The 26,319-nt window shown below is 44.3% G+C and overlaps 3 protein-coding genes across 6 annotated transcripts; 2 read left to right on the forward strand and 1 right to left on the reverse strand.

The window, feature by feature from the left end:
• GDPGP1 (GDP-D-glucose phosphorylase 1) lies at positions 1-16,886 on the forward strand. Of its 4 annotated transcripts, none has more exons than XM_079125531.1 (3): positions 1-384; positions 8,086-9,274; positions 16,868-16,886. In XM_079125531.1, the coding sequence occupies exon 2, from the start codon at positions 8,106-8,108 to the stop codon at positions 9,261-9,263; it is 1,158 nt and encodes a 385-aa protein (XP_078981657.1). In that variant the 5' UTR covers positions 1-384; positions 8,086-8,105; the 3' UTR covers positions 9,264-9,274; positions 16,868-16,886. The 4 variants fall into 4 exon arrangements, with proteins under 4 accessions (XP_078981657.1, XP_078981656.1, XP_078981658.1 ...); XM_079125530.1 differs by lacking the exon at positions 16,868-16,886 and adding an exon at positions 15,799-15,817; XM_079125532.1 differs by lacking the exon at positions 16,868-16,886 and adding an exon at positions 14,981-14,998.
• Positions 4,473-5,981, reverse strand: LOC306655120 (leucine-rich repeat flightless-interacting protein 2-like). The gene has a single exon (XM_079129396.1). The coding sequence runs from the start codon at positions 5,841-5,843 to the stop codon at positions 4,746-4,748; it is 1,098 nt and encodes a 365-aa protein (XP_078985522.1). The 5' UTR covers positions 5,844-5,981; the 3' UTR covers positions 4,473-4,745.
• TTLL13 (tubulin tyrosine ligase like 13) lies at positions 14,294-26,185 on the forward strand. The gene is made up of 15 exons (XM_079125413.1): positions 14,294-14,509; positions 14,981-15,242; positions 15,799-15,839; positions 16,868-16,986; positions 17,850-17,980; positions 18,257-18,413; positions 18,803-18,946; positions 19,287-19,372; positions 19,668-19,899; positions 20,388-20,572; positions 23,567-23,752; positions 24,034-24,214; positions 24,510-24,689; positions 25,275-25,593; positions 25,955-26,185. The coding sequence occupies exons 2-15, from the start codon at positions 14,992-14,994 to the stop codon at positions 26,182-26,184; spliced, it is 2,442 nt and encodes an 813-aa protein (XP_078981539.1). The 5' UTR covers positions 14,294-14,509; positions 14,981-14,991; the 3' UTR covers position 26,185.
• Positions 26,186-26,319: the final 134 nt, after the last annotated feature.

The following is a 26,319-nucleotide window of genomic DNA, read 5'->3' on the forward strand; positions in this document are numbered from 1 at the left end:
CCTGCGTTAAAAGCGTCTTGACGCGCTATGTCCCTGGTAGCGGCTGCTGGGCAAGTCGCGCGGTGTTGCACCCTAACTTGATGTAGGTGCTGGCGGCAACAGCCCTGGGCGGGGACCGGTAAGGAGCATCTAAGAAGTTCCTGCAGCTACAGTATCCGGGCAACCTCGGGACTCACCGAGTGACTGGAGACGGTCGGCTATCCATCTGCCCAGAAAGCACTTTTCCAGTCTGTCAACCGGCGCCTGTTTAAACAGCCAGTACATCGAGCTCCTTCTTCCGGAAGTAACCACGCAATCTTGCTCTGTTAAGCCTGTTTACTGAGAACCCACTGAATGTCCAGCACTGTGCATAGTTATCTTCCATTCTTGGAACAGCCGTACCAGGTAGGCTCCCATTTTACAAACGTGGAAATACACGTCCAGAGGGTTTCAGTGACTTATTCTGGCTCAGACATTTAGACATTTAGAACATTTGGGTTTAGATATTTAGGACATTTAGGTTGGTCCACTCCAAAGCTCCCACCCTAGTCTATTATCATTACAGCTGACGTGCTTTCTTCGACTCCATCCTACCACCGGATTACGAGTTCCCAGCTGTAAAAAAAAAAAAAAAAACCCCGACCCTTTACTCTCCCAGTTCATTCTTCCCCCTGATCTTTGTAGAGTCTAGACCTGAGTATGTCGTTCTCAGTTTAAAACCGTTAAATGGAGCAGGCACGGTGGCACACGCCTGTGATCCCAGAGACTGGGGAGGCTGAGGCAGGAGGATCACAAGTTGGAGACCAGCCTCAGCAATTTAGAAAGATCCTTAGCAACTTAGTGAGATCCTATCTCCAAATAAAAAAGGACTGGGAGTGTAGCCCAGTGGTAAAGAGCCCCTGGGTTCAATCCCCAGCAAACCCTACCCCAGGGGGAAAAAAAAGTTAAATGTTCAAAAATCCAAAGCCTGATCCTCTGGAACCCAGACTTCCTCTTTTTGCTTGGCCCTTTCTCCCTGTATTTCAGCCAATGTGAGCTTGTGTTCCTTTTTTTTTTTTTTTTTTTTTTTTTTTTGTACTGGGGACTGAACCCAAGGGTGCTTTACCACTGAGCCCTTTTTTATATTTTATTTAGAGACAGGGTCTTGCTGAATTGCTTAGGGCCTCTCCAAGTTGCTAAATTTGACTTTGAACTCCCATCCTTGTGCTTCAGCCTCCCAAGCTGTGATTACAGGTGAGTGCGCAATCCTGGTTTTTCTTCTTATCCTCAGTGAAATCTTTCTTGACTCCCTACATTAGATTAGGAATCTCCTTTACACTTCAAGAGTGTAATGCTCCTTCCATGACAGCACATATGTATCATGCTTGCAATTTAGGTTTACTCGAGTGATGATTGCATAAGTGTCTGTTTCCCCCTGTAAAATGCAAGCCCCATAAGGAGTTGTGAGAACCAGGACCTGATGTGAGACAGTTATTTGGTGTTTACTCTAGTTTTCCCAGCACTTCATATAATAATGTGATCATTTGAGAGTGACTGTTCAGACACTATATCAATGCATGAGTCCCACATTTGTGAAAATGTTACACTCCATACAGTGGAAACTACAGAGTTATAGAAACACCAAAACCAGTCAGAGTGATTGGGGTGCAGCGCCATCCCAACCTGTTTATTTTTCTCTTGAGAGTAGGCCCTTTCTATCCAATAAAGGGTTGATCTTCTGTTATTAAAACAATAGACAAGGGTTGGGGTTGTATCTCAGTGGTGGAGCGCTTGCCTAGCATGTGTGAGGCATTGGATTCAATTCTCAGCACCACAAATAAATAAATAAAGGTCAATTGTTTTAGTCAGCTTTTTCACTGCTGTAACTAAATGACCTGACCATCACAACTGTAGAGGAGGAAGAGTTTATTTGAGGGTTATCAGTTTCAGAGGTCTTAGTCCATAGAAAGCTGGCTCCATTCCTCAGGGTTTGAAGTGAGACCAAACATCACGGAGGAAGAATGTGGCAGAGGGAAGCAGCTCACTTTGTGATCAGGAAGCAGAGAGAGAACTCCACTCTCCAGTTACAAAATATGTACCCCATAGCCACGTCCCAATTCCCACCTCTTCCAGCCACACCATACCACTTCAATTACTCCCATCAGGGATTAATTCACTGATTGGGTTAAGACTCTTACAACCTAATCCTCTGAACCTTCCTGCATTGTCTCACATGTGAGCTTTTGGGGGACATCTCACATCCAAACCGTGACATCCATTAACAACTAAAAAAATAATTAAAAACAAGCAAAAAAATAGACAAGTGAGAATCTGTCACTCTGGCTCCTGTGTAAGACTGAGACCAGGAAAGGCTGACCAGCCAGGGGTACCTGACTGCATAGTGATCAGAGATTCACAGGAAGATGTGGAAATTTACCTTGTGACATGATGACCAGCTGTCATCTAGATCTCCCATTCACCTTACTTGGTTCTGAATCTTCCTTTACTGAATAAGCTTCTGATGTTCACTTTGATTCCTCGTAGATTTTGTGCCACTTGGCACATTTCTCATTGTACATTATTAAATAGGTATTCTGAATCACGTGGTAGTCCTTAGTGAATCTGGTTAGCAAATTTTCCTTTTTCTTGCCTAATCATTGATAAAATTGAGTTCCTAACATACATTGTGTGTGGGTGTGGGTGTGTGTGTATGTATGTGTGCGTGTGTTTTTTATTGGGGATGAAACCCAAGGGCACTCAACCACTAAGCTTTATCCCCAGCCTGTTTTATTTTTTATTTTGAGACAGGGTCTCACTAAGTTGCCAAGAATGACTTTGAACTCATGATCCTTCTTCCTCAGCCTCCCAAGTCATGGAGATTACAGGCATGTGCCATGTTCTGATATACATTAAAAGTAGTTTAAGGGGTTGTGGCTCAGTGGTGGAGTGCTTACCTAACATGTGTGAGGCCCTGGGTTTGATTCTCAGCACTGCATGTAAATAAGTGAAATAAAGGTTCATTGATAACAAAAAACTACTTTTTAAAAAAGTAGTTTATCAAAAGCTGGAGGTTTAGCTCAGTTGTAAAGCATTTGCCTAGCATTCATGAGGCCCTGGGGTTGATCCTTAGCACCACCATTAAAACAAAACAAAATCTTCTCATTCTGATTGTAGTTTTATTTCTTGGTTTGATTCTCAAAGGTTTGTTTATTGGTTACATTTTTGTGCCTGTGAGCCTTGCACATGATGCCAGGCAAGTTGTCTTCCAGTGAACTACATTCTTAGCCCTTTTCAATTTTATTTTGAGACATTGTTTTGCCAAGTTGCCCAGACTTGCCATCCTCTGGCCTCTTCCTCAAGTAACTGGGATAACAGGTATATTGGTTACAATTTTGTCAGAGTATCAACTCTTGGATTTACAGTTCATTTTACTTTTTTCATGTTTTTTTTTTTTTTTTTGAGTTTATTATCTAGTTTCAAATCTAGTTTTATTATCTTCTGTGGCCTTCATTCATTAGGTTTTCCCCAACATCTTTTCTGTGTAAACACTTTGAAGCTACAATAGTCATGTCCATACACACCACCTTCATTCTGACAACAAAAGAAAATCACAAATCCTACAAATTACCTACACTTGGTTATTTTAAAAAACAAAAAATAAAAACCCTACACTGGATGCCTTTAAAGATGAGATTAAAGTTCATAAAAGAAAAAGTTCTATACTCCAGATAATTTTTCCTTGAGGAGAGAAAAGAGGAGGAAGCAAGATAGGAGGGATGTGGCTGCCATAATTTGTTTCACAGTCTCCTGTAATAAAATGAATGTGTCAACAGCCACTCAAGTTCAGCAAGAAGGGTATGTTTAATAGAATTTTCAGGCAGATTTCCCACCTGCCTGCCCTTCCCTTCCCTCCACCTTCGGGCTTGTCTGAGGTTCATTCCACAAATAAGCAGCTGATGAAAATGCTTCAGAAGGTACAGCATAGTTGATATGGAAGAATAAGGACCCTGCTCTTACTCTAAGAGTATAGGCCTTGGACTTCCCCTACCCCCTGCAATAAAGCAAGTTTTATATGCACTCCCCATCTTTTTCTAACATTTTCTTATATAAATTTAAATATTTTCCAAAAATGTTTTTTTCCTCCAAACATACAAATTTGAGTGAAACATATTGATTCCCCACACATGAACTTGTTTCTTCACTAAAATATAAACACTATCTCATATGATGGGTAAATGTCTTTTGACCATGGGAGATCACTGAAGTCTGAATTGCTCTGTGGAGAAGGCTCTTGTGTTTTCTGAGGTCTTCAGCAAGTATCTCAGCACATTAGAACTGCTGTCCTCCAGACCCCAAGACAAGGCCTCCAAGTGCCCAGACACTGAGGCAGCTGGGGGAAAATATTGAGTAAACTTGATTCTAAAATTATAAAACAAAAAACAAAAAATAAGAACAGCACAGACCAGTTCTTAGTCTAGAATCAAACTACACACAAAATCCGAAGTGTTCATTCATGAAGATTCAAACCTGCTTCATTCTCATAAATTATAAAATACAAAGGTGGATGTTTAAATGACAAAACTCAAAACAGTACTGAAAGGGGTTTCTGTCAATGTACAAAGAGAGTCAGTCCCTCTGGGCAGGGCCCCACAGAGCAGCACCCACGTTAAAGGGCAGCTGCCCTATTGCTGGGCCAGAAGTGCTGTCCTGTTGGCTTTCATCTTCTCTAGCCACTTGGCTAGGTGGCTGTTGGTCATCTCCATCTCTTCAATCTTATCCAGTGCTGTTCATAACTCTCGTTGTAGCTTCCTCTTTTCTGCCTTCAGTTCATCTTCAACTTTCTCAGCATTCTCAGAAGCAGTTTTGTATCTCAGCACCTGACCTTCAAGCCGGTTAATACTTTGCTCCAACGTGGTTATATCCTGCTCTGCTTTTGAAAGCTTAAATTTGTATTCACTAATTTGTCTATTGGCATCTCTCTGCATTTCGATGAACTGCAAGTCTGAGCCGTTCTGCAGTCCTGCCAGGTCACCCGCTGTGCCATTATTCCTGGAGCACTTCTGCCGTTCTTCTTCTAACTGCAGCTTCAGTTTTCTAATCTGTGATCGTAGCTCTTCCTTTTCTCCAGCAAGTTTCTGTAGCCTTACATCTAGTGGCCCTTCTCCTGCCGACTCCAGGACCTGAGCAGCTTTCTGAGACACAACAGTAATGGCACCAACCACTGGTTCATGATTGACATCACCATTGGGAGTGCCATCAGGGATTATAACTAAACCATGTTTCTCAATAAGCTCATCTCTTTGCCGAAGGCCTTCTTTAAGTTCATCCACCTTATGCTCCAGTACGCTATACTTATGCTTCTGCCTTTCTAATTCCTTTGATTTTTCTTCATTTTCTCTATAAAATTCTGCCATCTGTTCCTCCTGTTCTTCAATAACATCCTTGAGGGTGTCCACTTGGTAGATTAAATTATTCTTCTCATTGTCTAATTGTGCATTGGAAACCATGGCTTTTTTGTATTTCTCTTCCACTTCAGACAAAGACTCCAGCAATTCACTTAAAGAGGTGTCTGGATCTATCAAGCTGCTGGTATCCCCACTTCCTCGTCTGGATGAGTTTCCACTTAGAGGGGTTGTTGCTGAGGCAGAATTTCGAGATGAAGGCCTTGTGTAATTTTCAGCATACTGTTTGTTAGATTTTTCACCCAACTCTTTTTGTTGTCCTTCCAGTTCTCTCATGCATATATCTCTTGCTTCTGCCCGGGCAGCACGTTTTGCTGCCAGCCTTGCCTCTGCCTCTCTGGCAATGTTACTCAAAGCTTCATCTTCTGCAGAAAATCGATCTTTTACAGGTGTTCGTTTCCTTCCAGAACCAGGAGTCCCCATCTTGTGTTCTTAATAGCTTTCCAACTCTGTAAATGATTTCACTGTGGTCAGCCCTTAGTGATGGCAGTTCTCCTTGCCAGGGACATTTATTTTGCTTCTACACCCCTTCATTTATCTTGCCTCTGGAGCGGGCTGTGACTGCGGCGCCACCTGGAAAGGGCCGGCGAGCGGCTGGCCGGCCAGGCACCTGCCCTGCAGAGACGAAGGGTGAGGTGCGCTGCGGCCAGACTCGGTCCCGGGTCCCCAGCCAACGGGCCAAACTGAACGCGGAGGTCCCCAGCACCGGTGGCCGTCAGTCAAGCTGGTGTACCCTCAGCGAGGCGGAGGAGACAGCGGGAACCGGCCCGGGGATGAGCCGCAGCCCCGGCGGCAGGCGGAGGCGGCCTACTTTTTTCATGTTTAACAAGACTTTTTTTCCTGCTTGTAATATTCTTTCTTTCTTCCTGTTTCTTTGGGACCTTCAATAGGATGGCAGTATAGATTTCACCAAGGCAATGATTTATAATCTGAGACCCGAAGGAGCCAGCCATGTGAAGAAAATCTGGGGAAAGGATTTGTGTGTGTGTGTGTGTGTGTGTGGTGCTGGGGTGTGCATGCAAGGCAAGCACTGTACCAACTGAGCTATATCCTTGACTTCAGGGATATTTTATTTTGAGTTAAAGGAACAGAAAGTACTGAAGCCCTGAACAGGGACAAACTTAGGAAGAGTGGGAAGTGGGGAGAGTGGTTTGAGATGAATTGAGCAAGCATACAGAACAGGTGCCCCCAGTAGTGGACATTAGGTAGGTGTTTATCCTGAATGAATGAATGAATAAGTGAATACTTAGATATAGCTCAGGTAAATAGCAAATAATTGAATTTCTTTTCTTTTTTTTTTTTTTTTTTTGTGGTGCTGGGGATTGAACCGAGGGCCTTGTGCTTGCAAAGCAAGTACTCTTGAATTTCTTAAATCCATTTTGAGACACGCTTTTTTTAAAAATGTTTTTAAATTGTGCAAACATATGCATAATATAAAATTTGCCATCTTAATTTATTTACAAAGACTTTTTTTGGGGGGTTACTGGGGACTGAACTTAGGAGTCCCTACCACTGAGGTACATCCCCAGCTTTTTTTTTTTTTTTTTTTTTAAACAGGGTCTCACTAAGTTGCTGATTTTCTTGTCTCGGTCTCCCAACTTACTAGGATTATGGACATGCATCACTATGCCCTGCTAAAATTTTTTTAATTGCTGGGGATGTAGTTTAATGGTAGAGCACTTGGCTCACACATGCCAGGCCCTGGGTTCAATCTGCAGCACCATACACACAAATAATATTTATAAAACAAATACGATTTATTATATTGCCAGGCTTGGTGACACACGCCTACAACCCCAATGATTTCAGAGGCTGACAGGCAAGATCAAAAGTTTGAGGCCAGCCTTAGCAACTTGGCAAGACCCAGACTCAAAATAAAATTTGAAAAGGGCTGTGGATATAACTCAGTGGTAAAGTGCCCCTACAATTCCCAGTATCAAACTAAATAAATAAAATAAAAAGAATTGTCTGGGGAACTGCCATAATTTTTCCTCCAGTGGCTGTACCACTTCACTCTCCAGTGTGCAAGGGTTCCAGTTTCTCCACATCTTTGCCAACATTGTGAAATAAGGGTTGTCTTTTATCTTTTTTTTTCTATTCTCCCCCTCTATAATACACATACATAGAACACGTGTGTGTATGTGTATATATGTGTGTGTGAATATATATGAATGTATATAAAACTGTTTTAAAAAAGTCTCTCCCTATCTATCTATCTATCTATCTATCTATCTATCTATCTATTTGTGTGTGTGCGTGTGTGTGTGTGTCAGAGGGAGGATATTGGGGATTGAACTAAGGGGCACTCAACCACTGAGCCACATCCTCAGCCCTATTTTGTATTTTATTTAGAGACAGGGTCTCACTGAGTTGCTTAGCACCTCAATTTTGCTGAGGTTGGCTTTGTACTCTCCATCCTCCTGTCTCAGTCTCCCCAGCCACAGGGATTACAGGCATGCACCTCGGCTCGCAGCTGTATTTTTAATTTAGTAAAGACATACGCTCATCTGCAAATAATGGAATTATGAGCAATTTTTGTGTTTTCTAAGTATTTTACCAAAGGCAAATATTATATATTGCTTTTGTAACCCAAACAAAAAGTCAAGATTATTTGAAAATAAAAATTCTGAAAATGGACTACTCTCATGTATTTTTCATCTCTTAGGATTGTTTCAGGTCAGTTCCATGACTCTTCTGCATGATTCAAACAAAACGTCATATTTGCTACCTCCAAACAATGCGGACTGGGAGGAGAAAGGCATCCCTGACTTTGTCTATGAACAGAAGGAATTTATAGTGGAAGGCATTCAGTGGCCAAGGAATGCACCCAGCACCCTGGACACACTGTCACTGTCACGCTTTGACTCTGCCCTCTGTTCTGCCTGGAGGCAGCGGATGGAGCTAGGACTCTTTCGCTATCGCCTAGGGGAGTTGCAAACTCAAACCCTTCCTGGTGCTGTGGGTTTTGTGGCTCAGCTAAATGTGGAGCGAGGTGTACAGAGAAGGCGTCCCCAGAACATCAAGAGTGTGAGGCAGGCATTTGACCCTGAACAGTTTAACTTCAATAAGATCCAGCCAGGAGAAGTTCTCTTCCGTCTGCATCGGAAGCCCAGTGACTGTAGTGCTGCCCAGCAAGAGGACATCCTGGTGATGATCAATGTCAGTCCCCTGGAGTGGGGCCATGTGCTGCTGGTTCCTGAGCCTACCCAGGGACTACCCCAGCGCCTGCTACCTGGTGTGCTACGGGCAGGGCTTGAGACTGTGTTGCTGAGCTCTCACCCAGGCTTCCGGGTGGGCTTCAACAGCCTGGGGGGGTTGGCCTCAGTGAACCATCTCCACCTTCATGGCTATTACCTGGCCCACAGATTGCCTGTGGAGGGGGCACCAAGTGAGCCTCTGGACCCAGGTGGCCATTTGTATCTGCTTCAGGCCCTACCAGCTCCTGGTTTCCTCTTTTATGCTAGTAGGCCAGGGCCTGACTTAGAAACCTTGATTAGCAGGGTATGTCGGGCCACTGACTATCTCACTGACCATGAAATAGCACATAATTTGTTTGTGACCCGGGGAGCTCCACCTGGAAAGGCATCACCATCCTCAACCCTCACAGGGGTCCGAGTAATTCTGTGGGCCCGAAAGTCCTGCTTTGGAATAAAGGAAGGTGAGGCTTTCAATGTTGCCCTCTGTGAACTGGCTGGCCACCTCCCTGTCAAAACATCCCAGGACTTCAGTAGCCTGACGGAGGAGGCTGCCTTGGCCCTCATTCAGGACTGTCTGCTGCCCCCAGCCCAGGCAGATGAGGTGCAGGAAGCACTGGTAGCCCTGATGGCCCAGGAAGAAGTGTAATCCTTCTGGAGGTATTTATTTGCTAACTGACTGAATCCATTTCCAGAGGGCCATTCATCATTGTTATTTGAACATTTATTTTCATGATTGCTTTCCTACCTCTCTCAGGTGAAGGGGAAGAACAAAGAAAGAACTCATAACTGGTCTCTGAAGGGGAGAAATCTTGGAATAAATTGAATCAGTGTTCTCTCCTGGATGTATTCACTGCTTCTCACTTTCCTGTTCTCACCTTCTCTGTTTGTTTTCCCTTTGCTCACTGTTTTGTTGTTTGTTTATTTTGTTTTGAAACTGGGTCTGCCTATGTTGCCCAGGCTGTCCTCAAAACCCTGGACCACTGGACTCAAGTGATTCTTCTGCCTCAGCCTCCCAAGTAACTGGGATTACAGGTGCATGCCACCACACCAGGCATCTAACATTTTCTCTTCCCTTCCTCCCTTCCTTCCTTCCTTCCTTCCTTCCTTCCTTCCTTCCTTCTTTCCTTCTTTTTTATATTCCACCATTGATTTTTATTTCTTCATTCTTCTCTTTTCATTTGTCCCTGCTGCTCCACCCAAGTACCCTACTTCGTCATCTCCCTAAAAATTCACCTTGAATTTTCCTCCAGCCCCCAACATAAGAGTTGAGTGATCTTTCACATTATCTCTTGTGAAACACAGGGTGTCCTCATAACTTTAAAGGTGCATTTCCATTTAACAGGGTGTCCTCATAACTTTAAAGGCACGTTTCCATTTAACAAATGGAAGAGAGGGAAGCTGACAGATTATCACTTGCCCAAGGTCAGCCAGATAAGACATGATTCGAACTGCAGCACAGGCAGTTAGATGCCAGAATCTAAGTTGGGACAATGTGCATTTGTGACTGTCTCTCCAGTCAGCAATGCCCATAAAACCATAAAGTGTAATGCTGCTCTTAAAAGTTTATAGCCTTTACTAATTAGAACAATTTTTTTAATGTTAAAAAGAAATTGGAGTCTTTCTCTGTCACTTCACAAGTTCTGCATGACGTAGGCTTCTTGAAAAATCCAGAGCTAAGTCTTTATTCCTCTATCTGCATCTGAGTCAATGTGGAATTTTTTTTCTTTTTCTTTCTTTTTTTTTTTTTGGGTGATTCTGGGGATTGAGCCCAGGGCCTTGTACATGCTAGGCAAGTATTCCATCATTAAGCTAAGCTATATCCCCAACCCTGTTTAAATTTTATTTTATTTCATTTTGAGACAGCATCTCAGTCAGTATACTGCCCAGGCTGACCTCAAACTTGCTATCCTCCTGCCTAAGCCTCCAAGGTAGCTGGGATTATAGGCAAGTACCATTGTGCCTGGCTGTGGAAATTTTTGAGAAATGTTTGCTTTGTCCTGCTCTGTCAAAAAGTACTATTGTAAGAGTTGTGTGTAAAAATCCCATTTTTCACCAGGCATGGTAATCCTAGTGGCTCAGGAGGCTGAGACACGAGGATTGAGAGTTCAAAACCAGCCTCAGTAACAGTGAGGCACTAAGCAAAATCAGTGAGACTCTGTCTCTAAATAAAATACAAAATAGGGCTGGGGACGTGGCTCAGTGGTTGAGTGCCCCTGAGTTCAATCCCCGGTACCAAAAATAATAATAATAATAATCCCATTTTTCCTTGTGCTTCCTTGATTCTTGTACAGCAAAAGTAAAAAAGAAAAAAAAATTCCTGAGTTTAGTTTTCAATAGGGATGATCACTGCCACTGCTCTCTTTTATATTTATTTTATTTGGGGGGATTGAATCCAGAGGTGCTTTACCATTGAGCTCCATCCCCAACCCTTTTTATTATTTGAGTGAGGGTCTAGCTGAATTGCTGAGGCTGGCCTTGAACTTGAGATTCTCCTGCCTCAGCTTCAGTCACTGTGCACCAGTCCATTGCCACTACTCTTGTTCCAAACCTCCTAAAAGAATGGGAGTTCCTGCTCACAGGGTAGGAGTCAAAGGGGGCTTACTGAGTAGGGTGCCACTGGCTAGCTGGGAGAGCTCTCTCAGTAGAGGTTTTGGTTCCTCTGTCTTCTAGTGTGGGGGCACAGCTTTGGCTGTGGCTTAGGCCCATAGGTATTTGGCTTCCTATGCCCAGGCCTATGCAAAACTTTATTGTAGAATTTTAGTTGGAAATTTTATATCACAAAAGAAGTTACAGTCTTATTAAAGTTAAAGCAGATTAAAGCAGATTATGCACCCATAACCTATGTTATAAGAAGAAAATTGAGGGCTGGGGATATCGCTCAGTTGGTAGAGTGCTTGCCTTGCAAGCACAAGGCCCTGGGTTCAATTCCCTGTGCTGAAAAAAAAAAAAAAAGAACGATTGATCATTTTAACATTCTCTCAAATTTTTGACTACCCTCATGTTTTTGGCAAGTGGCAGAAATGTTAACCTTTTTCTGAGAGCTTTTTTGCATATACAAGCTCAATATGCTTACTTTTCCTTGCTTGCTCACTGAAGCAAGTGCATGTAACCCTATTACAGCTAAGTAGATTTTGTGTCCAAGGTGATGAGCCAATTACCTGGATTTTCCCAGTTTCTCCCTGGGACTTCCCTGAGCCAAATGAATTTTTCCATAAAGTGGGTAGGGGTAAAGTCAAATAGGTTTTCTTTATGGTGGTGTTTCTCAGCTGATTATTAGCTTTAGAAATTTTTCAAAGTTTTGTTGTTGTTGCTTTAGAAATCTTTAAGAAGGGGATTTGATCTGAAGCTTTTTCTCAGCCAGAATATGGAATATGTAGTCACTTGGTACTCAGAACCATGATAGGAAGTGTTGAGCCAAACAAGGCCTCTCCAACTCTTTGCCTCTTGACATAGGACCACAAATGCTAAGGGGGTTTGGACTTGATCTTATGGGAAACCTTGAAGAGAACTAATGGTGTAGTAACAGATTTGCAGTTTAGGAAAAATGCTCAAGCTGCAGTGGGGAGTGATAGATAACAAACAGGTGTAAGTAGAGGGAACAAGAGGTTAGGGGGCTACTTCTATAAACTGGGTCCACTGTGCTGACCCCCACATTTTCTTTTTTCTTTTAATTTTTTTAGTTGTAGATGGACACAATACTTATTTATTTATTTCTATGTGGTGCTGGAAATTGAACCCAGTGCCTCACACGTGCTAAGCAAGTACTCTACCACTGAGCTGCAACCCCAGCCCATATGCTTTCTTTAAAAAAGTAATTTACCTGTAGCCGTGCCTGGCTTAAGTCAATAGGATATGTGTTACACCTCAACAAATAATCTGTTATCTGAAGAAATGCAGGGTAACAAAAGTTATCCTGAAGAGAGAGACTTCTGTGAATTACACAGACCAGATCCCAGAACTCAGGGAGACAAGAATAATTTCCCCTAACCATAAAAACCTATAAGACAAGTTCCAATTAGAACCAGTCATCATGGGCCAAAGTGACCTAGAGTTGTCCTGGACCTTTACTATACACAGTTGGGACTTGGAAGTTTGATGTGATTGTGCTGTCCATCAAAATTCAAGAGGTCCTGGTGGAACTCTGGAAAATTCCCTGGGATGCCCCCCCCCCCCAGGAGGGCAGGAGTGGGGGTACCATCCTTCTCCTCTTTGAGGGCACCCTCTCTCCCCCTTGAGAGTGTTCCCTTTTCCTGTAAACTCACATCTACTACATTGGGTAACATGTCTGAGATCTTTCTGGTCTGATCACAAAAACTAAGAGAGGACCGTTGTAGCTGCCTCAGCTCTGCCATAGGCCTGTAACAGGAGGAAAAATGAAGAATAGTCAAAGAATCCAATGAAGAGTTTGCTGAATGATGGTGATTTAGGCAAGATACGAGGATGAGCCAGATCCTAGAACAGTGCCTGGAACACTGAATATTTGTTTACACAAGAGGAAAAACTAGTGTTCTGGAAACAAGGGACTCCCGAGCATTTCAAGGAGCTAAAAAATAAATAAATAAATAAATAATATATGTGTGTGTGTGTGTGTATGCGCGTGCGCACACACACACACACACACACACATAGTTATATATGCTGTGTCATGTTGAAGAAAGAGCAAGAAGTCTGAATTTAAAAAATGCTTACATCAGGCTGGAGTTGTGGCTCAGTGGTAGAAGGCTTGCCTACCATGTGTGAGGCACTGGGTTCGATTCTCAGCACCACATAGAAATAAATGAATAAAATAAAGGTCTATCAACATCTAAAAAGAATGCCTATATAACAGAGAAACAACATGTATCCCATTTGTTTACAATAAAAAATAAAAAATAAATACAATAATCCGGAAAAAAAAAAAAAAAAAAAAAAAAAAGAATGCCTATATAGAGTTGGGGATATAGCTCAGTGGTAGAGCACTTGCCTAGCATAGGCAAGGTCAGGGGTTCTATTCACAACACAAAAAAAAAAAAAAAAAAAAAAAAACCCACAAACAAAAAACCATAAGTTCTATCCTCCTAAAGGATGGAAAATTTTAAAGTGTTTTCTGGATTTAGCCCACAGGATAATCTCAGATAATCTGAGTGACAAGTTGGGCTGAGTTCGGTGGAGATGGCTAGCAGAAGTCAAAGTGGGAGGGTGTTAGGAAAAGGGGATCACAGTGACAGAACAATGTCATGAAGTGGTCCCTTTATTCCTTAGTTAATGGAGCTGTCTTAGCCCATCAGGCTGAAAGCCTTGGAAGATGTGTGTCCTAATCACAGCTGTCCTAGAGGGCAAAGACTGTTCACTGCACGGTTTCTGAAAAACTAAAGAAAAGAGAGCAACTGTTCATCCCCGACACATGCTTGGTTTGTGGGTTCCAAGAACAATGGGATTGGAGAGATGCGAAGTGGCGCCAAATCAGGAGGACTACAACTCCCATGACGCATCGGAGGAACAGGTCCTCCTGGGAACTCTGGAGGCGCTTCCGCTTCCAGCTGCCAGCAAACGGGTCTCAGCGGGAACCTGGGTGGGTGTGGCCAGCGGAAGGACCCGCCCCCAGAACGCTAGTCCAATGGGAGCCGCCCTCAGGTCCATGGCAACGGCGGCGGCGGCGGCTGTCGGCTAGCTAAGGAAGGCGCCGCCGCCGCCGGGATCTCTGAGCCAGGAGTTAACCCCCACAGGGAGCGGGCTCCCTTTCGCGACAGCCGGGACAGACGATCCTGTGGAACGAATAGGCGGTCCCTGAAACCCAGCAACGCCCAGAAAGAGCCGAAGCGGGCGAAGGGCGGCCATGAGCGAGCAGCTGGGTTCAACCCCAGGCCGCTAGGGGCAGCCCCAGCAGCCCCTCGGCTCTTCTCCGAACCTCGGGTGGGCAGTGTCCGCCGTGGACTCCCCTTCCGTGGTCAGAGTCCAAGGGGTGCCTGTCTCCAGTGTGTTTACGTGGATAAACTGAATTCTGAGGCAGGGAAAGGGCCGGCCTAGAGTACATTTGATCTCAGTTGTATTACAAAGCAAATTTTCTCCCCAGTTCACCCAGCTATTCCCCATTCCATTGAGGAACAAGAGCCATGGTTATGGTTCCTGCCATCTCTGCTAAACTCCTACACGCACCAAAGTGTGATCTTGAATGGTAGTCAGAGAATCCACATCTCACTGGCATCCAACACACCCTCTCCCTTAACTTGGAAACATCTGGTGTTCAGTGGGATTGTTCTGTTCTGAAGGGGCTGTAACATTCCCTTACAACACCATGAAGGGCCTTTGGGTGGATTCCTGCAAGCCATCCTGTGCCTGAAAACAGATCTTATATATATTTAATTCCTACCCTCCTCCCCTTAGAATCTAAGAGAATGGAGCCGAGTAAGACCAGTGAATCCGAGGACGACTCTGTTGAGGAAGAGGAATCTGAGGAGGAGTGTGCTAAAGAGGAAGATACCACTCCTAACTCTTCACAACAGGCATTCTCAAAGGCAGACTATAAGGCATTTGAGAATGGGGGTCCCTTAACCATTGTAGCCAAGAAAATTCCAAAGAAACTGATAGCCCCAACTGACACAGATGACTTAGAAGTTGGGAGGAGAAAGAGAAGGCGGAAACGCAGGTAACCTTCCCTGGACCCCCTCACCTGCCTGGCTCCAGAGAGTCACCCCCTGACCTCCCTTCAGCATTTGGAAGACTGGGACCTAAGCTTTTCCCTTCACTTTTGGGAAAAGGAGAGGAAAGGCTGGAGCATCATTAACCTTTTGGTACAACAGAAACAAAATTCAGAAACATTCAGGCTGGTTCATTTTTGGAATTTCAGCTTTGTGTGTATGTGTGTGTGTGTGTCAGGGGCACCTTACCACTGAGCTACATCCCCAGTCCTTCTTATTTTGAGACGGGGTCTTGCCAAGTTGCTTAGGGACTCAGTAAATTGCTGAGGCTAGCCTCAAACTGTGATCCTCTGCCTCAACCTCCAGAATCCCTGGGATTACAGGCATATGCCACTATGCCTGGCAGAATTTCATCATGTTTATATCACCCTTGTCTTTTCTTTAAATGGCTTCTGGAAAAAAATGAATTGTGTTTGTTGGATATCTCTTCATCTGAGAGCCTGGCAGCCCAGGGTTTGTCCTTCCCTTCTACTCTGCCTGATTTCTGCTATTCCTCCATTCCAGACCCTTGGCCATCAACCTGACCAACTGCAAGTATGAAAGTGGTAAGCACCCAACTCATCACTCACACCATTTTACACAAGAGGGCTGTCATTCTTACTATGGAGAAGGAGCTCCAATCAAGCTCCCAGCTCCTGGATCTTGCCAGGCTGGCCTAGAATCCATGTTGAGGTTCCTGGATGTCCCCTGGCTCAGTTACTGGCAGCTGAGATATTACTATTCCAATTAGTCTTGATGGTAGAGACAATATCTTCAGTTAACTAACAACAACAAAAGGTCTGGGCATGGTAGCTCATGCCTGTAATTCTAGAGAGTTGGGAGGCTGAGGCAGGGAAATCATAAGTTTGAATCCAACCTCAGCAAATTGGCAAGACCCTGTCTCAAAATTTTAAGATTTTTAAAAGGTTGGTGGTATAGCTCAGTGATACAGCACTCCTGTGTTCAGTCCCCAGTACTGCCAAAAACAAAATGAGTGAGAGTCACCATTGCCCTACCCTTCCCAGATTTGAGCAGAGATGAGACAAGATTAAAACAGGCTTTTTGCGGGGGGGGTTGGAGGCAGGGAGTTGGGGTGTAGCTCAGCACTTGCCTAGTGTGTATGAGGCCCTGGGTTTGATCCCCAGCACTTAAAAAAACAAAAACAAAAACAAAAAAAAAACCCTAAACCATAGTACTTCAAGAAAACTTTGGAGGAACTTCACCTATTTAAAAAAAAAAAAAAAATCCTCCCCTCTTGTTCCCACTGCCATCTGTGCAAGGGGCACAGTGTGTTAGGGACCAGTGTGGTACCCACCTAGGGTCAGCTTTGCAGAAACAATCCTGACTGAGAGATAGGACTGGCAGAATCATAAGGCCAGGCTCTCGTTTTCTCTGCTGCATATTTTGGAAGGGCCCGACAGCCTCATGAACTTGGAATTGCCACCTGATAACTAAGATGCAGAACTGAAGTAAGAGTCACCTCCCTCTTCAACCTTCCCTCTGGTCAGGTCTGTTCCTTTCCTGACCCATTTAGAGTTCCAGGGCATGTTGCTGGTGCCCCAGGCTGGCAACACTGATCCCCCTGTTTCTGCAGTGCGGCGGGCAGCCCAAATATGTGGCCTGAAGGAAGTGGGGGAGGAAGAAGAATGGACTGTGTATTGGACAGATTGCTCCGTCTCACTGGAACGAGTCATGGACATGAAGAGGTTTCAGGTACCAACATCCTGCCCTAAGATTCAGAATGACTACTCCTATCCCCCTGTCCAGGCATGAAGCTGCCATTGTTTTTGGTTGTACCCTGTGTAGACAGGAAAGACTACACTAAAGGTCTTCTGTTCCAATGGAAATATTCTTCTCTTGGCTCCCTGGAGCTTCTGTTATCTGAAGGAAGTTCCTGGTGGGCATATCATTGCCCATTATTTGCTCTGCCTAGTGACATTTGTGTCTAGCCTGCCTGCTCCAAGGCGGGTGAGCCGATCTGAGGGAGAAGACTGAGAGGCAGCTTCAGAGCTAACAACAGGGCCAGCTGAATGCTTAGATCCAACCATTTAAGCAGTTTAGAATCCATGTGTGTGGGGGAGCATGCCTATAATCCCAGCCACTCCAGAGGCTGAGGCAGGAATATTCCAAGTCCAAAGCCAGCCTCAGCAACTTAGCAATGACCTAAGCAACTTACTGAGACCCTCTCTCAAAATAAAAACAAAAAGGGCTATTCTCTTTTCTATATTCTAGGAAATGGTTTCTTTGTACTGCCATGCATCCTTACTTTTATAAGACAAGTACTGGTGGTCTGAGGAATGGTAGAAGTTGGTTAGAAGGCCCAGAGGTCTGGCTAGTACACATTCTTCTCTCTGTCCATTTTTAAATGCATGTTGGGTGTAGAAGCCTAGGGAAGGTTTCTCACTTGCCTGAGGGAATCTTCTTGTTTCTACCCTTGGGGTAGTAGGGACAGTGCTCACCTCCACTGTGATTTCTCCCTTCTTCCCCATCCTTTTCCACTGTTTCTTGCAATGCCCAGACCCCAGGAACTGTCATTTACTCTAGGGGGACAGTATAACCAACTGGCTCTGTTTCAGAAAATCAACCACTTCCCTGGCATGACAGAAATCTGCCGCAAAGATCTACTGGCTCGGAACCTCAACCGCATGCAGAAACTCTATCCTACAGAGTACAACATCTTCCCCCGCACCTGGTGCCTCCCGGCAGAGTGAGTGTATCTGGTTTCCCAGGCTGAGGTCCTCAAGGCAGGAATGAGTCACCCTCCAAAGTCCCCTCCAGACTGGTCTTGTGACCGTGGTATGTCTCAGAGGGATGAAAGTGGACCAAGAAAGTTTCAAATGATCAAAGAAAAGTGGGTCTGAGGACAGTGCTTCAGGAAGACCATAGATAGGATTAGATAGCCTAGATAGCAGGAAGATAGCCACAACCCCTGGGACTGCCAGGATTTGCAGAAACCTTTTGACCTGCTCCTCTTCACATGTAGCTATGGGGACTTCCAATCTTATGGTCGGCAGCGAAAAACCCGCACTTATATCTGCAAGCCAGACAGTGGCTGTCAGGGACGTGGCATCTTCATCACCCGGAACCCCCGGGAGATCAAGCCAGGAGAGCATATGATCTGCCAGCAGTACATTTCTAAGGTGAAAGATACCTTGATACCACCAGACCCCTACCTGATTCCAGGGTTCCTTGTCTCTCCCAAAGCCAGGGAGGAACCAGTTTTAGGCTCCTGTTCTTTCTGCTGTCCCCATTATCTTGGAGGCAGTATGGAGCCATGGTTCAATTAGCCTGCCTAGGTTTGAATTTCAACTTTTCTACTTCTTAGATATGTGACCTCAGGCAGGTTAATGACCCTTTTCTTGCCTCCATTTCCTTATTGTTTCATGGGAATAGTAACAGTAACCACTTTATATGATTGTTGTGAGAATTAATTGAGTTATTGTATATTTGAAGCACTTATAATAGTGTGTGGCACATACTAAGCACTTCAAAAGTTAATTACGTTCCTTTTGGGTTTGCATACTCTTAGCCTTTCCTTATCGATGGCTTCAAGTTTGACATGCGAATCTACGTCCTTATCACATCTTGTGACCCTCTTCGGATCTTCATGTATGAGGAGGGCCTGGCCCGCTTTGCCACCATGCCATATGTGGAGCCCAGCCACAACAACCTGGTGAGGGGGCAAAGTGGCACCCTATTCTCTTCCATTGCCATGAGTGCTGATGTTCTAGGGAGAAACAAGGTAGAGGTTTGTCATTGTCACACAAGAACAAGGAAGTAAGTCAGTGAGAGCCATGGCACCAAGTTGTAAGGAAAGCATTTGGTGGGTGGTGACTGAGAAAAGGTGCCCAGCACACCCCACCCTCTTCCCCAGGATCTTACAGAAGGACAGTCCCCTGGTGCAAAGGGCCAGGAGACCAGCAATCCTGGGGAGGGGTAGAGAAGGCCACAAAGCGCTGGAGAGGAGGGCCACATGGAAGCAGTCTGAGCCCATGGGGCCACTTGCTTCACAGGAAGATGTCTGCATGCACCTGACCAATTATGCTATCAACAAACACAATGAGAATTTTGTCCGGGATGATGCTGTAGGCAGTAAGAGGTACTCGCTACACTGTTTTATTCCTCCTTCTTCTGTCCCTTAGCCCCACAGTTTCAGGAGCCCATGAAATCCAACAGACTCTTGGGAGGCTGATTGCTTAGGAAAACTGCCTTTATAGACCCTGGTCCTATGCCTAAGCTCTAGCAGCCCAAGCCTCATCCTAATAACTAATTCCTGCTCCCAGCTGCAGCCCTTTAATGCACAGGGGCCCAGGCCTGGAATTAGGGTTAGCATCAGGGAACCACCTACCTGCTGGCATAGAAATTGGTATTCTTCTGAGCACTGGGCCCCACAGGAAGCTGTCAACACTCAATGCCTGGCTGCGAGAACACAGCTACAACCCCCGAGAGCTGTGGGGTGACATCGAGGACATCATTATCAAAACTGTCATCTCAGCCCACTCTATTCTTCGCCACAACTATCGAACCTGTTTCCCTCAATATCTGAGTGGTGGTACGTGTGCCTGTTTTGAGATCCTTGGTTTTGATGTTTTGCTGGACCACAAGCTGAAGCCCTGGCTGCTGGAGGTAAGGTTTTTCTCCTCATCTTTACAAGAGCAAGATTCAGAGGCTTCCCTGAACAGTACACCTGGGATAGGAGGCACTCAGGTGGCTGAACAGAGAAGCAGGAATGGGGAAACTTCAGGGTGGGTGGCAACCAGTAGAAGGCAAGAGACATCTACTCTACTCTTTTGACTAACTTGAGTCAAACTTTGGTGATCTCTGGCTACTACTACAGCAATCCAGGTTTGGGATCCCCAGCATTTCTGGTGTAAACCTTGACTTTCAGGATACTTTATCTGTAGACTTAGGCTGTCTGATTTGCTCTCCTCCTAATGCCTGTGAATTGGAGGGATCGCTGTGCAAAGTCCTGTGGCCTTGAAAGCAAGAGCTTCCAGCACCTTGGATGTGGTCATAGAAAGGGATGTTTCTCCTAGACCTTCAGGTCTTCAAGAGGCCACCATCTGTTCAGGTGGTAGATATAGGAACAGGGCAATAACTACTTCTCCTGGCAGGTAAATCACTCTCCAAGCTTCACCACGGATTCACGCCTTGATCGAGAGGTGAAGGATGCACTTCTTTGTGATGCCATGACCCTTGTTAACCTCCGGGGCTGTGATAAAAGAAAAGTGTTAGAGGAGGACAAGCGGAGAGTCAAGGAAAGGCTTTTGCAGTGCCACCAACAGCCACGAGAAGTCAGGTGAGTCAGGTATCTAATGTGTATTTATTTGTGTAACTGGTCTTGCTTTTACTTTCCTGAGAATGAAAGTCCACTAGAAGAAGGTCACTGAGGACGAATTAGCTATTAAAAAACATTTTGGGGGGCTAGGGATGTAGCTCCAAGGTAAAGCACTTGCCTAGCATGCATGAGACCCTGGGGTTTGATCCACAGTCCTGTGAAAAAAAATTTTTTTTGCATATATAGTATATCACATCTGTATAGATAATATATCACATAACATAGGCCATATGTTCAAAATTCAAATGATATAGTGCACAGTTTTTCCCCTGCCCTTCTCATCCAGCTACGAGTTTTCCTCCCTGGAGTCGATCAACATTCCTAGTGTAGTGTTACACTTTCACAAGCACTTAAAGCACAAATATATATGTATTATACAAAATATTTTCTCCCTTGTTTACCCAGTTGCATAACTTACACACTCTCTGAACCCTGCTTGGTGACATATTTTAGAGCTATTTTCATATTAACATATAAGGTGCTTTAGGTGGTTTGATTAGCTTTTTTTCCTCCTCATTTTCCATTGGTGTATTATAATTATATATAGATGGAATTTATTGTTACATATTCATACATACACACAATATAACAATATAATTTGGCCAAAATCACTTCCCATCTTCCCCCCTTCTCCTCACCTTACACCTCTTGATCTCTTTCCTCTATAAGTCTCCCTTTGATTTTTAGGACATCCACCCCCACCTTTGTTTTCCTTTTTCCTCTCTCGCTTATGCATATTAGATAAAACATAGGACCCTTAACCTTCTGAATTCGATTTATTTCACTTAACACGATGGTCTCTGGTTCCATCCATTTTCCTGCAAATGCCATAATTTCATTTTTCTTTATGACTGAATGAAACTCTATTGTGTGTATATATTATATTTTCTTTATCTATTCATCCATGTATGAACACCTAATCTTGTTCCATAGTCTGGCTATTCTGAATCGTGCTGCTATAAACATGGGTATGCATTTATCACTGTAGTAAGGGTAAATATCAAGAAGTGGTATGGTGGGGTCTTAGGGTGGTTCCATGCCTAGTCTTTTAAGGAGCCTCCACATTGATTTCCATAGCAGTTGTACTAATTTACAGTCCCATCAACAGTATAAAAATGTTCCTTTTTCTCCACAGTCTCTCCAGAATCTATTATTATTTGTATCTTTTTTTTTGGTACTGGGAATTGAACCCAGGGGCACTTAACACTGAACCACATCCCTAGCCCTATTTTGTATTTTATTTAGAGACAGGGTCTCACCGTTACTTGAGGCTGGCTTTGAACTCAAAATCATCCTGCCTCAGCCTCCCGAGCTGCTGGGATGACAGGTGTGCACCACCATGCCCAGCTCTATTATTTGTATTCTTGATGACTGTCATTCTGATTGGTGTGAGATGAAATCTCAGTGTAGTTTTGATTTGCATTTTCCTAATTGCTAATGATGTTCAGTTTTTCATATATTTGTTGGCTATTTTTTAGGAAGTGTCTGTTTAGTTCATTTTCCCATTAACTGGGTTACTTGATTTTTTGGTGTAAAGATAGATATTTGAGCTCTTTATATGTTCTAGATAGTAATCATCTGTCTGAGTAGCTAGCAAAGATTTTCTCCCATTCTGTGGGTTTGCTTTTCCTATTCCTAATTGTTTCCTTTGCTGTGCTTTCTTCTTTTCTTTTCTTCTTCAATACTGGAGATTGAACCCAGGGGAGTTCTACCACTGAGCTACATCCCCAGCTCTTTTTATTTTTTTATTTTAAGACAAGGTCTCATTAAGTTCTGGAGGTTGGCCTTAAACTTATTCTCCTGCTACAACTTCCCAAGTACCTGGGATTATAGGTGTGCACCACCATGCCCAACTGCTGATTTGTTATTTTAATACAGTTCCTCTAGAAACCAGTATCTGAGAAACTTTGTAATAATGAAACATAGAAAACAGTTTAGTTGTTAATAGGGAACTATTTAAATCAGTGTTGATCACCCATTTTTGTTTTCCTTGTAAAATGGGTTACCAACATGGTAATTGGTTACTGATACTAAAATTATAATTTGTTAATGATACATAAAATTAAATTTGGGTTATTCCTATAATAACATTGCTTTTCTCTAGCTGTATTCCAATATTCAGGGGTAGTTTGCATTTTATTCCTCATGATAGCTTTAGGGACTGATGAACAGCCGTACTCAAATGTTTGTGTGATGAATAGGAGTGGAGGATAAATTAACCACCCTGAGTGTTCCTATGAGGATCAACAGGGACCTGAGTGAATCATGTCTTTCAATGGGGAAAAATGGTTGAAAACTACTCTACCACTGAGCTACATCCCAGACCCTTTTTTTATTTTGAGACAGGGTCTCATTAAGTTGCCCAGCCTGCCCTTGAACTTATGATCCTCCAGCCTCAGTCTCTCAAGTAGCTGGGATTATAGGCATGTGCTACCATGTTTGGCTAGGCACTCATTTTAAAACCCTGGTATATGATCCCAATTTGGAAGGAAGGAAGAAAAAAAGGAAGTGAGGGAGGAAAGGCAAACTAGTGAATTGCAAAGCTCAGGAGGTCCTGCTCTGGAGTCCTTGCTCTGTACTGATTACTAATATGCTAATTTCATAGTAAGATCATGGGAAGTTCTAATCTTTTTGCTCTTCTAAGTTTTCTGTAGTGAACATGTATTGGTCTCATAATTAGAAACCTGAAAGATTGTAATTACTTGGAGTGCCAGTTTACAAGCAAACCCCTGTGCACTTAGAACAAGAATCAAGTTTCTGGAAACCAAGTCTATTCTTATGCCTACACACATGGTAAGGCTGACCAGAGATGCGCTTGACAGCTTTCCCCATACAGACAGGGCCTTGGAAGGCCAAGCAAACAGTAGAAGTTTCTCAAAGCCTTACGCAGCCTTCCTTTCTTCACTGAACATTCTCAAAGCCCTCCTCTGACTCTGTGGAGCTTGGTTTCCACAGGCGAGAACAGATTGAGTTGTCCCATGCAGCCATGCAGGACCAGGAACGATATGAGGATTCCCACCTGGGAGGTTATCGGCGGATCTATCCTGGGCCTGACACGGGGAAGTATGAACCCTTCTTCAAGCACAATGGCTCCCTCTTCCAGGAGACTGCTGCCTCCAAAGCCAGAGAAGAATGTGCCAGGTACTTTGCCACTTTGTCCTGCATCTCCTCTATGCACGTGGGTGAGAGCAAATCCTGAAGCTGAATTGTTTCCCAGCAGGGGGAGAGGAAGCCAGGCACTTGAGGAAAGAGAAATGGAGTTATATATTCTATCAGCCTCTTAGTGACTCTTTTCATTCAGCAGGTTTCTCATCTTCCTCCCTAATTCCTAAGATAATGATTCCTGCTTATTCCTATTTTCCCTCCATTTCCTTTACCCCAACACGATCCCTCCACTATCTGAAGCTTTTATGTTTTGTCAGGCAGCAACTAGAAGAGATCCGCTTGAAGCAGGAACAGCAGGAGAATTCAGGCACTAAGAGGCGAAAGGAAAACAAGGACCAGAACCAGGGTGAATCAGCTGGGGAGAAGAGCCGATCCAGGGCAGGGCCCCGGGGCCTTTTCACCTACTTGGCTTACAGGAACCGGAAGCGGGAGAAAGAGGTGTCAGGGGTTTTGTGACTCTTACCATTCTGCAGGAAAATGGGTTGGGACTACTAGAGAAGGGAATTTCTGCTGTCCTCTCCCCTTGCCCAAGAGAGATGAGTTCCTAATCAGTAAATTGAAACTGACTTATTGGAACAGAAGGTGAGAGAATGGAGATCAAAGGGAACTCTACAAGAGAGTCAGGGCAGGGATGGAAGTAGAGTGGGCGTGAGTTCTGCAGCCATCCTTGCTGATGGCTTGGGAATTGAATTGTCCTCGGAAATCCTTCATTTATCTCTCATGTACTTTGTAGCCGAAATCAGTACACCTGGACACCATGCAGCCTCAAGATATTGTGGAAGAGGAGGAGCTAGAGCGGATGAAGGCCCTGATACAAAGGGAGAATCTCATCCGAAGCCTGGGTATTGTAGAGCAGCTGACCCGCATGCTACACCCCAGTCACCGGGGCCAGAAAAAACTTCATGAGTATCAGGTGAGGGTCCTTATGAAGCCTTTGGCAAAAGAAGGGATACCAGCAGATGGTGGTGTCACACCAAAGGATGTTTATGTGATGGTATCTGTCAATGGAGCTTGGGAAAGATGAATATCTTGGGCCTTGGGAGAGGGTCTGGTCTGTTGGTTCTTTTTGCATCTGTTCCCAAGCTCCCTTGTTTTCAGTATTGATATCCAGCAAAGTGCAGGTCCCAACTTTTTCAATTACAAGGGACTTGCCCTCTATATTCTTATGTCACAGTAGTCCAAAACTCATGACTGACAAATACCAAGGTTGCTACCATGCTCAGTGGCTTGTGTAATCTCTCTAGAACTGACTGTGTCCTCTAACAGGGAGTAGTAAATAGTCTCAGGCTAGCAAAACAGTTGCTGAATTCACTATTTCCTAGGTTAGTAACAAATCTATTAGTAACAAATCTACTGGGCCCTCTGTTTTTGTCGAACCCTAAAGAAGTAACTGGTTAACTAGTGGCTATGACCTAGAAGAGATTCTTGTTACCTATTTCTTCCAACATTCCATCCAGCCTCACAAGAAATGTGGTAAGGAGCTGCTCTTCTCCTCTAGCCTAGATTTCACCAGGACGGGCTGGGCAGTCAAGAAGCACAATCTGTGAGTCTGGTCCCATTGGTGCTCCTGAGAGGGGCCACCTCAGAGCAGGGCCAGCCTCATTTCCTGCAACCACTTCGGCCCCATGAATTGATCCCCAGGATCTTAGGGCCACTGCCAAACACGAATGCTGCAATTCCACAACATTCCCGGTGCCATCTGCAGCCCAAGAACTTCAACTGGATAGGAGATCCAGCAGCAATTGGTCCCTGTTCATTGTCAATGAGGAAATCTGGGAGGCACTATTTTTCCAGCGCTAGAGTCAGGGTCACTAGCCGTAAGTATACAAAACTAGCTTTGGTCACTTTGACTTGTGTAAATTTCTAATAGCATGTTACAGCTGAGACGCTCTTAAAATAAAATGTAGCATTGTTAGTGGTGTAGGAATGGGGGAGGTGGTGGACCTATTTATGTACCTCCTCCTATGTATTAGACCCTGGTGATGGCAGAAATACAGCCCTAGCCCTCAAACAAAGGTAACCAGGAAGTGGGCAAGTAAACACACCAATTATAATTGTGTGGTAAAGATGCTGGAGGGAAGCATGGGATACCATTCCTCTGTGGTGGTAACTGGATCATAGCTGAGAAAGAGGTGAGCAAATCTCTTCTGTGAGTAAAAACTCATGTTTTTAATGCAGAAGGCCAAGCCAGCAGGAGGCTAGAAGCCATAAACCAAGCCCTGGCAGTATCCATGCCATCCACTTTAACCCCAAAGCATGGCTATCTTCTGCAGACAGAACACACCTTGCCTTCCATGGTAAAGTCTGAACACAGAGCAGCCAAGGCCGGGGATCTCACCCTCTGCCCTGCCTCTGCACCTGTTCTGCATAATTCCAGTACACTTCTTAACGTCAGCCAGCACAGGTAAACGCAAGAGGGAAGTCAGCACTCAACCTCTCCTGGAGAACCTCCAGAGGTTCCAAAAGGAGCATAGGGCCTTCAATCTTTGCTAAATGAAAGACTGCCACCAAGTTCCAGTTTGAAAACCCCGTCAGGAACCCTG

Source organism: Sciurus vulgaris (genome assembly GCF_902686455.1).
Source record: "Sciurus vulgaris genome assembly, chromosome: 2".
NCBI lineage: Eukaryota > Metazoa > Chordata > Mammalia > Rodentia > Sciuridae > Sciurus > Sciurus vulgaris.

Excerpts from the sequence above, each read along its gene's own strand:
- LOC306655120 (XM_079129396.1), bottom strand. The coding sequence starts at position 5,843 with ATGGGGACTCCTGGTTCTGGAAGGAAACGAACACCTGTAAAAGATCGA.
- GDPGP1 (XM_079125531.1), top strand. The coding sequence starts at position 8,106 with ATGACTCTTCTGCATGATTCAAACAAAACGTCATATTTGCTACCTCCA.
- TTLL13 (XM_079125413.1), top strand. The coding sequence starts at position 14,992 with ATGGAGCCGAGTAAGACCAGTGAATCCGAGGACGACTCTGTTGAGGAA. Across the intron at positions 17,981-18,256 it reads ACCTGGTGCCTCCCGGCAGA|CTATGGGGACTTCCAATCTT; the intron begins GTGAGTGTATCT and ends CTTCACATGTAG. Across the intron at positions 19,373-19,667 it reads GATGCTGTAGGCAGTAAGAG|GAAGCTGTCAACACTCAATG; the intron begins GTACTCGCTACA and ends TGGGCCCCACAG.